General features: G+C 39.8%; 1 protein-coding gene across 1 annotated transcript in view; it reads right to left on the reverse strand.

The window, feature by feature from the left end:
* The window catches only part of TLK1 (tousled like kinase 1), a 725,439-nt gene that overhangs the window by 254,405 nt on the left and 453,660 nt on the right, over positions 1-17,374 (reverse strand). The window contains 1 exon segment of the mRNA XM_053698426.1: positions 1,552-1,641. Coding sequence (XP_053554401.1) covers positions 1,552-1,641 — 90 coding nt within the window.

Genomic DNA, 17,374 nt, shown 5'->3' on the forward strand with positions numbered 1-17,374 from the left:
ATGACAAAATGCCAATAAGCTCTTCAAATAAATCAGGGGTATTACAATAATCTGTTTCAAGGAAATATATAAGCTTGCCCAAATAGAAGGTTAACAATAATTACCAGTACTATCAGGAAACCAGTCCAGTACTGAAAACATATTAGCAGAGGACAAAATATATGAGTAATCTGTAGACCCAGTAAAAAGAGGCAAAAGACAAGTCCCTGCGACATCCGTGGGAGGCCAGTGACTAAAATTCTCACGGGAAAGAAAAATTGAGTCACAACCTGTATTTCTTAATTTCCCTCTGACTATATACTTAGGGGAAATAGGCCTCAGATCAAACTGAGAACCCATCTCAATGTAGAAATCATTTGCACATCTTGACACTCTACCTTCCTCCAGCATAGGCAAAGATAAGACTATCTACTTTAGAGGTGAGATCGGTTATATAGAGCTCTTGGGATTTGGGAATCTTTGCCTCCTCCTAGTGGCAGGGAAGGTAATTCCCAGGAGTAATGGATCGTGAACTCTTACCACCTTTATGAAAGAAATGTGGCTGGATAGCTGTGTCTAAGGATATGCTGCCACCCAGTAGAGTATCTACGCAACAGAGGGTCCTGGTGCAATATTTTTTTGTTTGGGCCCTGCCAAGGGAACTCAGTAGTAAGGAACCGTAATAATATACATGCTGCCCTGTATTATGATTTTGAGGCGAGAGATAGACTGGCAAGCTGCACTAATAAACGGCCTGCTATGGGTCTCCTCCAGCACTTGTGCACTGGTGCCACCCAAACCTAGCTCATAAAGCAACTGTGACTGCTTTCCTACAAAAGCAACAATATCAGTTCTAATTAAATGAATGCAACAACCTTATGCAGCATGCTCCACAATGAATACAATGTGTTAAGGAATTCCAGATCATTTAAAGGGACACAAGTCAAAAATAAACATTCATTTTTCAGGATAGAGCATGCAACTTTCAAATTTACTTCTTTAACAAAATGTGCAGTCTTTTTATATTTACACTTTTTGAGTCACCAGTTCCTACGGAGCATGTGCATGAATTCACAGAATATATGTATATGCATTTGTGATTGGCTGATGGCTGTCACATGATACAGGAGTGGTGGAAAAAGACATAACTTTGAAATTGGTCAGAAAAAAAAAATCTACTACTCACTTGAAGTTCTGACTAAGTGCTATTGCATCATTTTGTTATCAGGTATTTGTTGATTTAGCAATTTTACTGTATTTACTGGTCCTTTAATGCTTGCTTTACTGCAGGGTTTCTCTGAGAAACTTGGTAATGTGCTTATCACGCCCAGCAAAAGATCCTGTAATGCAACCTCTGCAATGGTGCAATGTATTTACCTAAAGCAGCACCTTGATAAGTAATTTCACATATTGGCTTCATGATGAATATTTTTCTACAAGCTTTGTTACATTTCAAGATTAGACATTTGTCTATAATAAATATGAAGATTATCACTCAAGTAAATAAACATTTATCTGTAGTGATACTAACACTTAGCAAAGAGTTATAATTTTGTGGACTCAAACACTTACCTGGATAAGTTTATATGATAACTGCTTTGTTGGAGTAATAAGATGGTCCCCAAAAATTAAAGCAGTGGGAGATGGGCTGTTTTGTCGGACCTTAAATATAAAAATAAATAAAATTAGCATTTTACCAAGTCTTTAAGTAACCCTGGGCACCTTTTCCTCTAAAAAATATTAAGTATTGTAATATATATCTTTTTTTTTTCGTATTAAGGAAAAGAGGATTGCAAGAAAATAGAATAAAGAAGTTTCAGAAAATGAAGCTTTAGAAGTTGGTATTAAAGAAAGTATGTTTAAATGGAGAGAAAATTTGCACACAAAAAAAAAAAGTTACAAAAACAGAATTTATGCTTACCTGATAAATTACTTTCTCCAACGGTGTGTCCGGTCCACGGCGTCATCCTTACTTGTGGGAATATCTCTTCCCCAACAGGAAATGGCAAAGAGTCCCAGCAAAGCTGGCCATATAGTCCCTCCTAGGCTCCGCCCACCCCAGTCATTCGACCGACGGACAGGAGGAAAAATATAGGAGAAACCATATGGTACCGTGGTGACTGTAGTTAGAGAAAATAATTCATCAGACCTGATTAAAAAAACAGGGCGGGCCGTGGAGCGGACACACCGTTGGAGAAAGTAATTTATCAGGTAAGCATAAATTCTGTTTTCTCCAACATTGGTGTGTCCGGTCCACGGCGTCATCCTTACTTGTGGGAACCAATACCAAAGCTTTAGGACACGGATGAAGGGAGGGAGCAAATCAGGTTACCTAAACGGAAGGCACCACGGCTTGCAAAACCTTTCTCCCAAAAATAGCCTCCGAAGAAGCAAAAGTATCAAATTTGTAAAATTTGGCAAAAGTGTGCAGTGAAGACCAAGTCACTGCCTTACATATCTGGTCAACAGAAGCCTCGTTCTTGAAGGCCCATGTGGAAGCCACAGCCCTAGTGGAGTGAGCTGTGATTCTTTCAGGAGGCTGCCGTCCGGCAGTCTCATAAGCCAATCGGATGATGCTTTTAAGCCAAAAGGAAAGAGAGGTAGAAGTCGCTTTTTGACCTCTCCTTTTACCATAATAGAAATCTTTTGTAGCCTCTAAATAGAATTTTAGAGCACGGACTACGTCCAAATTGTGTAACAAACGTTCCTTCTTTGAAACTGGATTCGGACATAAAGAAGGTACAACTATCTCCTGGTTAATATTCTTGTTAGAAACAACCTTTGGAAGAAAACCAGGCTTAGTACGCAAAACCACCATATCTGCATGGAACACCATATAGGGCGGAGAACACTGCAGAGCAGATAACTCTGAAACTCTTCTAGCAGAAGAAATAGCAACCAAAAACAAAACTTTCCAAGATAGTAACTTAATATCTATGGAATGTAAAGGTTCAAACGGAACCCCTTGAAGAACTGAAAGAACTAAATTTAGACTCCAGGGAGGAGTCAAAGGTCTGTAAACAGGCTTGATCCTAACCAGAGCCTGAACAAATGCTTGAACATCTGGCACAGCTGCCAGTCTTTTGTGTAGTAAGACAGATAAAGCAGAGATCTGTCCCTTTAGAGAACTTGCAGATAATCATTTCTCCAAACCTTCTTGTAGAAAGGAGAGAATCTTAGGAATTTTTATCTTATTCCATGGGAATCCTTTGGATTCACACCAACAGATATATCTTTTCCATATTTGATGGTAAATCTTTCTAGTTACCGGTTTTCTGGCCTGAACCAGAGTATCTATCACAGAATCTGAAAACCCACGCTTTGATAGAATCAAGCGTTCAATCTCCAAGCCGTCAGCTGGAGGGAGACCAGATTTGGATGTTCGAATGGACCCTGAACAAGAAGGTCCTGTCTCAAAGGTAGCTTCCATGGTGGAACCGATGACATATTCACCAGGTCTGCATACCAAGTCCTGCGTGGCCACGCAGGAGCTATCAAGATCACCGAGGCCCTCTCCTGTTTGATCCTGGCTACCAGCCTGGGAATGAGAGGAAACGGTGGAAATACATAAGCTAGGTTGAAGGTCCAAGGTGCTACTAGTGCATCTACTAGAGTCGCCTTGGGATCCCTGGATCTGGACCCGTAGCAAGAAACCTTGAAGTTCTGACGAGACGCCATCAGATCCATGTCTGGAATGCCCCATAATTGAGTTAGTTGGGCAAAGATCTCCGGGTGGAGTTCCCACTCCCCCGGATGGAATGTCTGACGACTCAGATAATCCGCTTCCCAGTTTTCCACACCTGGGATGTGGATCGCAGATAGGTGGCAGGAGTGATCCTCCGCCCATTGAATTATTTTGGTCACTTCTTTCATCGCCAGGGAACTCCTTGTTCCCCCCTGATGATTGATATACGCAACGGTCGTCATGTTGTCTGATTGGAATCTTATGAATCTGGCCTTTGCTAGCTGAGGCCAAGCCCTGAGAGCATTGAAGATCGCTCTTAGTTCCAGAATGTTTATCGGGAGAAGAGACTCTTCCCGAGACCATAGTCCCTGAGCTTTCAGAGATTCCCAGACCGCGCCCCAGCCCACTAGACTGGCGTCGGTCGTGACAATGACCCACTCTGGTCTGCGGAAGCTCATTCCCTGGGATAGATGGTCCAGGGTCAGCCACCAACGGAGTGAATCTCTGGTCTTCTGATCTACTTGAATCATTGGAGACAAGTCTGTATAGTCCCCATTCCACTGTTTCAGCATGCACAGTTGTAATAGTCTTAGATGAATTCGTGCAAAAGGAACTATGTCCATTGCTGCAACCATCAACCCTACTACTTCCATGTACTGCACTATGGAAGGACGTGGAACAGAATGAAGAACTTGACAAGTGCTTAGAAGTTTTGACTTTCTGACCTCTGTCAGAAAAATCCTCATTTCTAAGGAATCTATTATTGTTCCCAAGAAGGGAACTCTTGTTGACGGAGACAGAGAACTTTTTTCTATGTTCACCTTCCATCCGTGTGATCTGAGAAAGGCCAGAACGATGTCTGTATGAGCCTTTGCTTTTGACAGGGACGACGCTTGTATTAGAATGTCCTCCAAGTAAGGTACTACTGCAATGCCCCTCTGTCTTAGAACCGCTAGAAGGGACCCTAGTACCTTTGTGAAAATCCTTGGAGCAGTGGCTAACCCGAATGGGAGGGCCACAAACTGGTAATGTTTGTCCAGAAAGGCGAACCTTAGGAACTGATGATGTTCTTTGTGGATAGGAATATGTAGGTACGCATCCTTTAGATCCACGGTAGTCATAAATTGACCTTCCTGGATAGTGGGTAGAATCGTTCGAATGGTTTCCATCTTGAACGATGGTACCCTGAGAAATTTGTTTAGGATCTTCAAATCCAAAATTGGTCTGCAAGTTCCCTCTTTTTGGGAACTACGAACAGATTTGAATAAAATCCCATTCCTTGTTCCTTTATTGGAACTGGGTGTATCACTCCCATCTTTAACAGGTCTTCTACACAATGTAAGAACGCCTGTCTCTTTATTTGGTTTAAGGATAAGTGAGACATGTGGAACCTTCCCCTTGGGGGTAGTTCCCTGAATTCCAGAAGATAACCCTGAGAAACTATTTCTAGTGCCCAGGGATCCTGAACATCTCTTGCCCAAGCCTGAGCAAAGAGAGAGAGTCTGCCCCCTACTAGATCCGGTCCCGGATCGGGGGCTACTCCTTCATGCTGTTTTGTTAGCAGCAGGCTTCTTGGCCTGCTTACCCTTGTTCCAGCCTTGCATCGGTTTCCAGGCTGGTTTGGGTTGTGAGGCATTACCCTCTTGCTTAGAGGATGCAGAATTAGAGGCCGGTCCGTTCCTGAAATTGCGAAAGGAACGAAAATTAGACTTATTCTTGGCCTTGAAAGGCCTATCTTGTGGAAGGGCGTGGCCCTTTCCCCCAGTGATGTCTGAGATAATCTCTTTCAATTCTGGTCCAAATAGAGTTTTACCTTTGAAAGGGATGTTAAGCAATTTTGTCTTGGATGACACATCCGCTGACCAAGACTTTAGCCAAAGCGCTCTGCGTGCCACGATTGCAAACCCTGAATTTTTCGCCGCTAATCTAGCTAATTGCAAAGCGGCATCTAAAATAAAAGAGTTAGCCAACTTAAGTGCGTTAACTCTGTCCATAACCTCCTCATATGGAGTCTCTCTACTGAGCGACTTTTCTAGTTCCTCGAACCAGAACCACGCTGCTGTAGTGACAGGAACAATGCACGAAATGGGTTGTAGAAGATAACCTTGCTGTACAAAAATCCTTTTAAGCAAACCCTCCAATTTTTTATCCATAGGATCTTTGAAAGCACAACTATCCTCGATAGGAATAGTAGTGCGCTTGTTTAGAGTAGAAACTGCCCCCTCGACCTTAGGGACTGTCTGCCATAAGTCCTTTCTGGGGTCGACCATAGGAAATAATTTCTTAAATATAGGGGGGGGGGGACAAAAGGTATGCCGGGCTTTTCCCACTCCTTATTCACTATGTCCGCCACCCGCTTGGGTATAGGAAAAGCGTCGGGGTGCACCGGAACCTCTAGGAACTTGTCCATCTTGCATAATTTCTCTGGAATGACCAAGTTGTCACAATCATCCAGAGTAGATAACACCTCCTTAAGCAGTGCGCGGAGATGTTCTAATTTAAATTTAAATGTCACAACATCAGGTTCAGCTTGTTGAGAAATTTTTCCTGAATCTGAAATTTCCCCATCTGACAAAACCTCCCTCATGGCCACTTCAGATTGGTGTGAGGGTATGACAGAACAATTATCATCAGCGCCCTCCTGCTCTTCAGTGTTTAAAACAGAGCAATCGCGCTTTCTCTGATATGTAGGCATTTTGGATAAAATATTTGCTATGGAGTTATCCATTACAGCCGTCAATTGTTGCATGGTAATAAGCATTGGCGCGCTAGATGTACTAGGGGCCTCCTGCGTGGGCAAAACTGGTGTAGACACAGTAGGAGATGATGTAGTATCATGTTTACTCCCCTCATCTGAGGAATCATCTTGGGCAATTTCATTATCTGTGGCAGTACTGTCCTTACTTTGTTTGGACGCTATGGCACAATTATCACACAAATTTAAATAGGGAGACACATTGGCTTTCATACATATAGAACATAGCTTATCCGAAGGCACAGACATGTTAAACAGGCTTAAACTTGTCAATAAAGCACAAAAAACGTTTTAAAACAAAACCGTTACTGTCTCTTTAAATTTTAAACAGAAAACACTTTATTACTGAATATGTGAAAAAGTATGAAGGAATTGTTCAAAAATTACCACCACAGTGTCTTAAAGCATTAAGAGTATTGCACACCAATTTTCAGAGCTTTAACCCTTAAAATAACGGAACCTGAGCCAAGTGACGCCTTCTAGAAACTTTTCCAGCTACTTTCAGATCCTCACACATGCATCTGCATGTCTTGCTCTCAAAAAACATAATTTATGTAAGAACTTACCTGATAAATTCATTTCTTTCATATTAGCAAGAGTCCATGAGCTAGTGACGTATGGGATATACATTCCTACCAGGAGGGGCAAAGTTTCCCAAACCTTAAAATGCCTATAAATACACCCCTCACCACACCCACAAATCAGTTTAACGAATAGCCAAGAAGTGGGGTGATAAGAAAAAAGTGCGAAAGCATATAAAATAAGGAATTGGAATAATTGTGCTTTATACAAAAAAATCATAACCACCACAAAAAGGGTGGGCCTCATGGACTCTTGCTAATATGAAAGAAATGAATTTATCAGGTAAGTTCTTACATAAATTATGTTTTCTTTCATGTAATTAGCAAGAGTCCATGAGCTAGTGACGTATGGGATAATGACTACCCAAGATGTGGATCTTTCCACGCAAGAGTCACTAGAGAGGGAGGGATAAAATAAAGACAGCCAATTCCTGCTGAAAATAATCCACACCCAAAATAAAGTTTAATGAAAACATAAGCAGAAGATTCAAACTGAAACCGCTGCCTGAAGTACTTTTCTACCAAAAACTGCTTCAGAAGAAGAAAACACATCAAAATGGTAGAATTTAGTAAAAGTATGCAAAGAGCACCAAGTTGCTGCTTTGCAAATCTGATCAACTGAAGCTTCATTCCTAAACGCCCAGGAAGTAGAAACTGACCTAGTAGAATGAGCTTTAATCCTTTGAGGCGGAGTTTTACCCGACTCGACATAGGCATGATGAATTAAAGATTTCAACCAAGATGCCAAAGAAATAGCAGAAGCTTTCTGGCTTTTTCTAGAACCAGAAAAGATGAAAAATAGACTAGAAGTCTTTCGGAAAGACTTAGTAGGTTCAACATAATATAACAAAGCTCTAACAACATCCAAAGAATGCAATGATTTCTCCTTAGAATTCTTAGGATTAGGACATAATGAAGGAACCACAATTTCTCTACTAATGTTAGAATACACAACCTTAGGAAAAAATAAAAGAAGTTCGCAACACCGCCCTATCCTGATGAAAAATCAGAAAAGGAGACTCACAAGAAAGAGCAGATAATTCAGAGACTCTTCTGGCAGAAGCGATGGCCAAAAGAAACAAAACTTTCCAAGAAAGAAGTTTAATGTCCAAATGAATGCATGGGTTCAAAAGGAGGAGCTAAAAGAGCCCCCAGAACCAAATTCAAACTCCAAGGAGGAGAAATTGACTGAATGACAGGTTTTATACGAACCAAGTCTTGTACAAAACAATGAATATCAGGAAGATTAGCAATCTTTCTGTGAAAACGAACAGAAAAGGCAGAGATTTGTCCTGTCAAGGAACTTGCGGACAAACCTTTATCTAAACCATCCTGAAGAAACTATAAAAAAATTCTCGGAATTCTAAAAGAATGCCAGGAAAAATGATGAGAAGACACTAAGAAATATAAGTCTTCCAGACTCTATAATATATCTCTCTAGATACAGATTTACGAGCCTGTAACATAGTATTGATCACAGAGTCAGAGAAACCTCTGACCAAGAATCAAGCGTTCAATCTCCATACCCTTAAATTTAAAGATTTGAGATCCTGATGGAAAAAAAGGACCTTGCGACAGAAGGTCTGGTCTTAACGGAAGAGCCCACGGTTGGCAAAAGGCCATCCGAAAAAGAATCCGTCCATGCTGGAGCTACCAGCAGAACAAACGAGCATTCCTTCAGAATCTTGGAGATTACTCTTGGAAGAAGAACTAGAGGCGGAGAGATATAGGCAGGATGATACTTCCAAGGAAGTGATAATGCATTCACTGCCTCCGCCTGAGGATCCTGGGGTCTGAACAGATACCTGGGAAGTTTCTTGTTTAGATGAGAAACCATCAGATCTATTTCTGGAAGTTCCCACATTTGAACAATCTGAAGAAATACCTCTGGGTGAAGAGACCATTCGCCCGGATACAACGTTTGATGACTGAGATAATCCGCTTCCTAATTGTCTATACCTGGGAAATGAACCGCAGAGATTAGACAGGAGCTGGATTCCGCCCAAACCAGAATTCGAGATACTTCTTTCATAGCCAGAGGACTGTGAGTCCCTCCTTGATGATTGATGTATGACACAGTTGTGACATTGTCTGTCTGAAAACAAATGAACGACTCTCTCTTCAGAAAAGGCCAAGACTGAAGAGCTCTGAAAATTGCACGGAGTTCCAAAATATTGATCGGTAATCTTACCTCCTGAGATTCCCAAACCCCTTGTGCCGTCAGAGACCCCCACACAGCTCCCCAACCTGTAAGACTTGCATCTGTTGAAATTACAGTCCAGGTCGGAAGAACAAAAGAAGCCCCCTGAACTAAACGATGGTGATCTGTCCACCACGTCAGAGAGTGTCGTACAATCGGTTTTAAAGATATTAATTGAGATATCTTTGTGTAATCCCTGCACCATTGGTTCAGCATACAGAGCTGAAGAGGTCGCATGTGAAAATGAGCAAAGGAGATCGCGTCCGATGCAGCAGTCATAAGACCTAAAATTTCCATGCATAAGGCTACCAAAGGGAATGATTGTGACTGAAGGTTTTGACAAGCTGATATCAATGTTAGACTTCTCTTGTCTGACAAAGACAGAGTCATAGACACTGAATCTACCTGGAAAACTAAAAAGGTTACCCTTGTCTGAGGAATCAATGAACTTTTTGGTAAATTGATCCTCCAACCATGAAGAAACAACACAAGTCGATTCGTATGAGATTCTGTTAAATGTGAAGACTGAGCAAGTACCAAGATATCGTCCAAATAAGGAAATACCAATACCCTGTTCTCTGAATACAGACAGAAGGGCACCGAGAACATTTGTAAGAATTCTTGGAGCTGATGCTAAGCCAAACGGTAGAGCCACAAAACTGGTAATGCTTGTCTAAAAAAGAGAATCTCAGAAACTAAAAGTGATCTGGATGAATCGGAATATGCAGATATGCATCCTGTAAATCTATTGTAGACATATAATGCCCTTGTTGAACAAAAGGCAGGATAGTCCTTACAGCTACCATCTTGAATGTTGGTATCCTTACATAACGATTCAATATTGAAAGATCCGGAACTGGTCTGAAGGAATTTACCTTCTTTGGTACAATGAAGAGATAGAATAAAACCCCAGCCCCTGTTCCAGAACTGGAACTGGCATAATTGCTCCAGCCAACTCTAGATCTGAAACACATTTCAGAAATGCTTGAGCCTTTGCTGGGTTTACTGGGACACAGGAAAGAAAAAAATCTCTTTGCAGGAGGCCTTAACTTGAAGCCAATTCTGTACCCTTCTGAAACAATGTTCTGACAACCAGAGATTGTGAACGGAATTGATCAAAATTTCTTTGAAAAGAACGTAAAACTGCCCCATACCAGCTGAGCTGGAATGAGGGCTGCACCTTTATGGGGACTTAGGAGCTGGCTTTGGGTTTCTATAAGGCTTGGATATATTCCAAAGTGAAGAAGGTTTCCAAACTGATACCGCTCCTGAGGATGAAGGATCAGGCTTTTGTTCCTTGTTGTGATGAAAAGGAACGAAAAACAATTATTAGACCTAAATTTACCTCAGATTTTTTATCCTGTGGAAAAAAAGTTCCCTTCCTTCCAGTAACAGTTGAGATAAAAGAATCCAACTGAGAACCGAATAATTTATTACCCTGGAAAGAAAGGGATAGCAAAGTTGACTTAGAAGACATATCAGCATTCCAAGTTTTAAGCCATAAAGCTCTTCTAGCTAAAATAGCTAGAGACATATACCTGACATCAATTCTAATGGTATCAAAGATGGCATCACAAATAAAATAATTAGCATGTTATAGAATAATAATGCTATGAGAATTATGATCTGTTACTTGTTGCCCTAAAGCTTCTAACCAAAAAGTTGAAGCTGCAGCAACATCCGCTAAAGATATAGCAGGTCTAAGAAGATTACCTGAACATAAGTAAGCTTTTCTTAGAAAGGATTCAATCTTTCTATCTAAAGGATCCTTAAAGGAAGTACTATCTGCCGTAGGAATAGTAGTACGTTTAGCAAGAGTAGAGATAGCCCCATCAACTTTAGGGATTTTGTCCCAAAACTCTAATCTGTCAGATGGCACAGGATATAATTGCTTAAAACGTTTAGAAGGAGTAAATGAATTACCCAAATTATTCCATTCCCTGGAAATTACTTCAGAAATAGCATCAGGGACAGGAAACACTTCTGGAATAACTACAGGAGATTTAAAAACCTTATTTAAACGTTTAGTTTTAGTATCAAGAGGACCAGAATCCTCTATTTCTAATGCAATTAATACTTCTTTAAATAAAGAACGAATAAATTCCATCTTGAACAAATACAAAGATTTATCAGCATCAACCTCTGAGACAGAAACCTCTGAACCAGAAGAACCATTATCAGTATCAGAATGATGATGTTCATTTAAAAATTCATCTGAAAAAAGAGAAGTTTTAAAAGACTTTTATGTATACTAGAAGGAGAAATAACAGACATAGCCTTCTTAATGGATTTAGAAACAAAATCTCTTATGTTATCAGGAACACTCTGAGTATTAGATGTTGACGGAACAGCAACAGGTAATGTAACAGTACTAAAGGAAATTTTATCTGCATTAACAAGTTTGTCATAACATTTAATACAAACAACAGCTGAAGGAACAGATACCAAAAGTGATACACTTAGCTTTGGTAGCTCCAGCACCGGGCAGCGATTTTCCTGAAGTATCTTCTGATTCAGTTGCAACGTGGAACATCTTGCGATATGTAATAGAAAAAACAACATATAAAGCAAAATTGATCAAATTCCTTAAATGACAGTTTCAGGAATGGGAAAAAAATGCCAGTGAACAAGCTTCTAGCAACCAGAAGCAATAAATAATGAGACTTAAATAATGTGGAGACAAAAGTGACGCCCATATTTTTTTAGCGCCAAATAAGACGCCCACATTATTTGGCGCCTAAATGCTTTTGGCGCCAAAAATGACGCCACATCCGGAACGCCAACACTTTTGACGCAAAAGAACGTCAAAAATGACGCAACTTCCGGCGACACGTATGACGCCGGAAACAGAAAAAAATTTGCGCCAAAAAAGTCCGCTCCAAGAATGACGCAATAAAATGAAGCATTTTCAGCCCCCGCGAGCCTAACAGCCCACAGGAAAAAAGTCAAATTTTTTAAGGTAAGAAAAAAATGATTGATTCAAATGCATTATCCCAAATATGAAACTGAATGTCTGAAAATAAGGAATGTTGAACATCCTGAGTCAAGGCAAATAAATGTTTGAATACATATATTTAGAACTTTATAAAAAAGTGCCCAACCATAGCTTAGAGTGTCACAGAAAATAAGACTTACTTACCCCAGGACACTCATCTACATGTTTGTAGAAAGCCAAACCAGTACTGAAACGAAAATCAGCAGAGGTAATGGTATATATATATATATATATAAGAGTATATCGTCGATCTGAAAAGGGAGGTAAGAGATGAATCTCTACGACCGATAACAGAGAACCTATGAAATAGACCCCGTAGAAGGAGATCATTGCATTCAAATAGGCAATACTCTCCTCACATCCCTCTGACATTCACTGCACGCTGAGAGGAAAACCGGGCTCCAACCTGCTGCGGAGCGCATATCAACTTAGAATCTAGCACAAACTTACTTCACCACCTCCATAGGAGGCAAAGTTTGTAAAACTGATTTGTGGGTGTGGTGAGGGGTGTATTTATAGGCATTTTAAGGTTTGGGAAACTTTGCCCCTCCTGGTAGGAATGTATATCCCATACGTCACTAGCTCATGGACTCTTGCTAATTACATGAAAGAAACAACTGCGCAGTAATGGCGCGAAAATGAGGCTCAGCCAACAACTGGGAAGGCCCTCCCTGACTGGAAAAGGTGTCTAACATAGTGCCTGCCGTTAAAAAACGTTCCCCAAGTTTATAAATGTGAATTATCAGCATAAACATGTATAAAATGCCCAAATAAAGCAATCGATTTAGCCCATAAAAGTGTCTACCAGTTTTATAGCCCATATTAAGCCCTTTATTCTGTTTGCTTGACTAAGAAAATGGCTTACCGGTCCCCATGAGGGGAAATGACAGCCTTCCAGCATTACATGGTCTTGTTAGAAATATGGCTAGTCATACCTTAAGCAGAAAGTCTGCTAACTGTTTCCCCCAACTGAAGTTACTTCATCTCAACAGTCCTATGTGGAAACAGCAATCGATTTTAGTTACGGTCTGCTAAAATCATCTTCCTCTCACAAACAGAAATCTTCATCCTTTTCTGTTTCAGAGTAAATAGTACATACCAGCACTATTTTAAAATAACAAACACTTGATAGAAGAATAAAAAACTACATTTAAACACCAAAAAACTCTTAACCATCTCCGTGGAGATGTTGCCTGTGCAACGGCAAAGAGAATGACTGGGGTGGGCGGAGCCTAGGAGGGACTATATGGCCAGCTTTGCTGGGACTCTTTGCCATTTCCTGTTGGGGAAGAGATATTCCCACAAGTAAGGATGACGCCGTGGACCGGACACACCAATGTTGGAGAAATGGAATTTATAACCACAAAATTAGAATATAAAACTTATGATACATCTGCTTCTTGGAGAGAAAAAGAAAAGATAATGAATCATCAGTGGCAGATAACCGCTTCACAGTTTTTTAGTTTAAATGTAACAAACTGGGCATGCACACCTTCCTGTTGCTGCCAGTTTCAGTTTATGAATAGAAAAGCAATAGCCGTTTAGAAAACATACTATTCATAGCTGTTAAGGAACAGAATAAGCATAATACACACAAATGAAGTTGTGGCAGTGAGGGACTTCATATGATCAATTCAACAATGACCAAATGAATACATCTAGTACACACATATTTATGAGAACAAATACATCATCAATATTAGGTAACTGCCAATACAAACCAGGTGGGGAGGATAACCATTGTCAGGGTACCTGTGAAATAACATTATATAAACTACAGATTTATAACATAAAATAATATTTCATTTTGGGCTAATATCTAATTTGATATGAATTGGTGTCACTATAGCCCCTGCCCCCTCACTGATTAAGAGAAGTTGAGAACTAAAGAGATGATACAATTGTTCAATTAGTGAAGATAAGTCATTAATTAATCCTTTGACACTCACAGCTTCACAGGAAGGGTAAACATGTGCCTGGTAATTACCCAAGCCAAGATGCATCCTGAGGTGATGGAGACAATATTCTGTGTTTTGATGGAAGACATGCTCAAAATCCCACGATATGGTCATTTAACAAACACGTGTAAAAAAACACCCATGATATGTGCTAGGCCCTCTTTGAAGATCTAATATACATTCTTATTTGGAAAGGCTGCTGGCTCAGATAACAGAATATTCTCAGATAAATGAATTGTGCCTAGTCTTCCTAATAATTTAAACACAGATAATATATATAAAATATAAATATATATATATATATATATATATATATATATATATATATATATATAGAGAGAGAGAGAGAGAGAGAGAGAGAGAGAGAAAGAGAGCGAGCGAGAGAAAGAGTGCGAGCGAGAGCGAGAGAAAGAAAGAAAGAAAGAAAAAGAGAGCAAGAAAGAAAGAGAGCAAGAAAGAAAGAGCGCGAGAAAGAAAAAGAGAGCGCGAGAAAGAAAAAGAGAGAGCGCAAGAAAGAAAAAGAGAGCGCGAGAAAGAAAAAGAGAGAGCGCAAGAAAGAAAAAGAGAGCGCGAGAAAGAAAAAGAGAGCGCGAGAAAGAAAAAGAGAGCGCGAGAGAGAGAGAGAGAGCGCAAGAGAGAGAGAGAGCGAGAGAGAGCGCGAGAGCGAGCGCGAGAGAAAAAGAGAGAGCGCAAGAGAAAGAGAGAGCGAGAGAGTTTAAATGATACCATATGATTCCATATATGTGACCAGATAAGTTTATTCAATATACTATAATTTATTGTATTAATAAACATTTTAAGGTGAGATATTTAAACTGCTGTAGTGTTGATGGTGAGACTGCATTTCTGGTTATCTGCTGACGCGTAGTGGATTGGAACTGGTGTGACAGCCAAACGAATTGACTGTTTAAAACATATGCAAAACCAAGTAAGCCAATAAGAGATGTTCAGCTCCGGAGGGCCTATCACAGACAGCACCGTGGGGCGTATTCAAACGGTTCACTAATGAAAAGACTAAAAAGGGGTGGGGTGTATCACGTGATATAACCTCATGCAAGAGGATAGAATGGGTCTTTGCTTGCTAAAATTTTGACTGATAACCTTACTGGCCTTTTTGGAAGCACAGTCTCTATAAGCAAAAATTGGGCTAACTTCCTTATCCATATTACAATACCTTTCTCCACATGAGGTGAATCTGGATCTATCTGAAAAAGCTTAAACATTTAAATTGGTTTATGTGGTAAAGTGTGGCAGTGACTATAATTTAATATTTTAAAGCAAATACATTCATTGTTGCTACAGTTAGATTGCAGCTGGTATTTAAAGAGCATATTTTTGTATTTTAAATTTATATCCATAGCCCTGTGTAGTTTAGAGCTAGTCACATTAATGCTAAATAATCTTATTTTCTAGATAAAGGTCTTTTGTGATGACTTCCGGTGGGTGGAGCTTAAAGATGGACGCAAGTTTGAACGGCTCTGCTTAAATCCCTAGGATTTAATTTCTAAATAAGGCTACATCTATTGCCATCCTACTAGCCCTTAACAGTTTTATTGTTTGGGCACCACAAAGGATCAAGACTTCCATAAGAATCAACACATAGCTGACACTGGAACTGTGATATGGGGCTAAACGTTCTCTACTTAAATCCTAATATATGCTTTTTCTGTTAAATATCAATTAGTTTTACTTGTGGGACATATTCATAGCATAATCAACTGCATATGCAGATCGTGGGAGCCTTAGTGCTACAGATCTTTAGAGCTGTCAGTGTATGATAGATGCAACGTTAATATTCTAAAGCACTTTGAAAAGGTCACACCGAGTTAATCTCTGCTTTATTTATGTTGTTTACCCTCTCCCCGCTGGTATAGGGGCTGGACGATGTCCGGTCCTTTGCAATAGCGAGGTATCCTGCTCACCCCACTCATGTTTAGGAATTTCACAAGGCACTGTTATAGAAGGACAGCACTAGCATTTCTATGTAACATGTTGCCTGCAGTTCTCAAAGGTATGCCTGCACTATCTCCTAAATGAGCAGCCTGTAACAGCATAGTATATGCTAACTCTTTCAATGCTGTCACAACTATCACTTTGTTCAATTCAATTTACATTTCACATTGTTTTATGTGCACAAACATGCTGCTACACCTTATTAATCTGACTTGAAACGTTATGCACAATATGGGTCTGAACACAAAAATTGTCTAATTTCTTGAACTGTAGGCTCCCTTCAAGTCTCCGCAATATACAAGTAGCTCCAGTGTTTAATGCAATGCCTTGCAGATTCAGTCATCTACACCACTTTTTTACATTATATGATGCAATATATACTTAATAGTTTGGCTTATCTCACTTCCTTTTACAGGGAAAAACTGTTTCACTGAATTGGCTTCAATGGCAACATAATACATACCATATGTTAATACTCAATAACAGTTTTTCAAGAAAGCATAGTTTCTTGAAAAACTGTTACTATATTTATCAACCGTATATAAACATGTAATTTACCCTATATGGAGCTGCATACTATTCACCATATTTATAGTGATTGGAGCTAGAATACCTAACTGGACATTTAGCCAGGTGCTGCTTTACTCTGTTTTGTGTTATTTTTATAGTTTAGTTGGTTTTTATTTGTATTTTATTTTAAGTGAATGTTAAGTATTATAATTCTTGCAAATGCTTGTAAACAATGTGGGGATTTTACTGCCCATCCTTTTGAGGGGGTAAATGCACCGTACAGAAAGTCAATCTGCGGTTCACCTTCTCCACTAGCATTTAGGGCGATGCGCAAACTCCAGCCATATAGTGCACAGCCTCTTACTACACCGCTGCATAATCTATGGTTTCCTACTTAATTTGGTGCCATAGCATAGCACAATTTAGCTAACATAGGAGGTAGGATAATTTTGTCTTAAAGGCACCCTGGCTATCAGTAATAGGTCAGAACACACTTATACCATCCGTGTAAATTATATATCAGAGCTAGTCACCTCCTTTCACTTTCATATTGATAGCAAATCAAAACCATTAATATCAAATTCCTTGGTGACACAACCTTTTAATATCCTGTGCCCACTCCTGTGTGCTTGGCCACACTCCTTTTTGTTGCGCTCTTATACCTATCTAGTACGCTATGTCCGTCACTCTAAATAGACAGATCCAGAAACTGTATTAGACCCAACACATTCTTTCCAATATCCCTGTGCATATTTGAA

This window comes from Bombina bombina, chromosome 1, assembly GCF_027579735.1.
Source record: "Bombina bombina isolate aBomBom1 chromosome 1, aBomBom1.pri, whole genome shotgun sequence".
NCBI classification, from domain to species: Eukaryota; Metazoa; Chordata; class Amphibia; order Anura; family Bombinatoridae; genus Bombina; species Bombina bombina.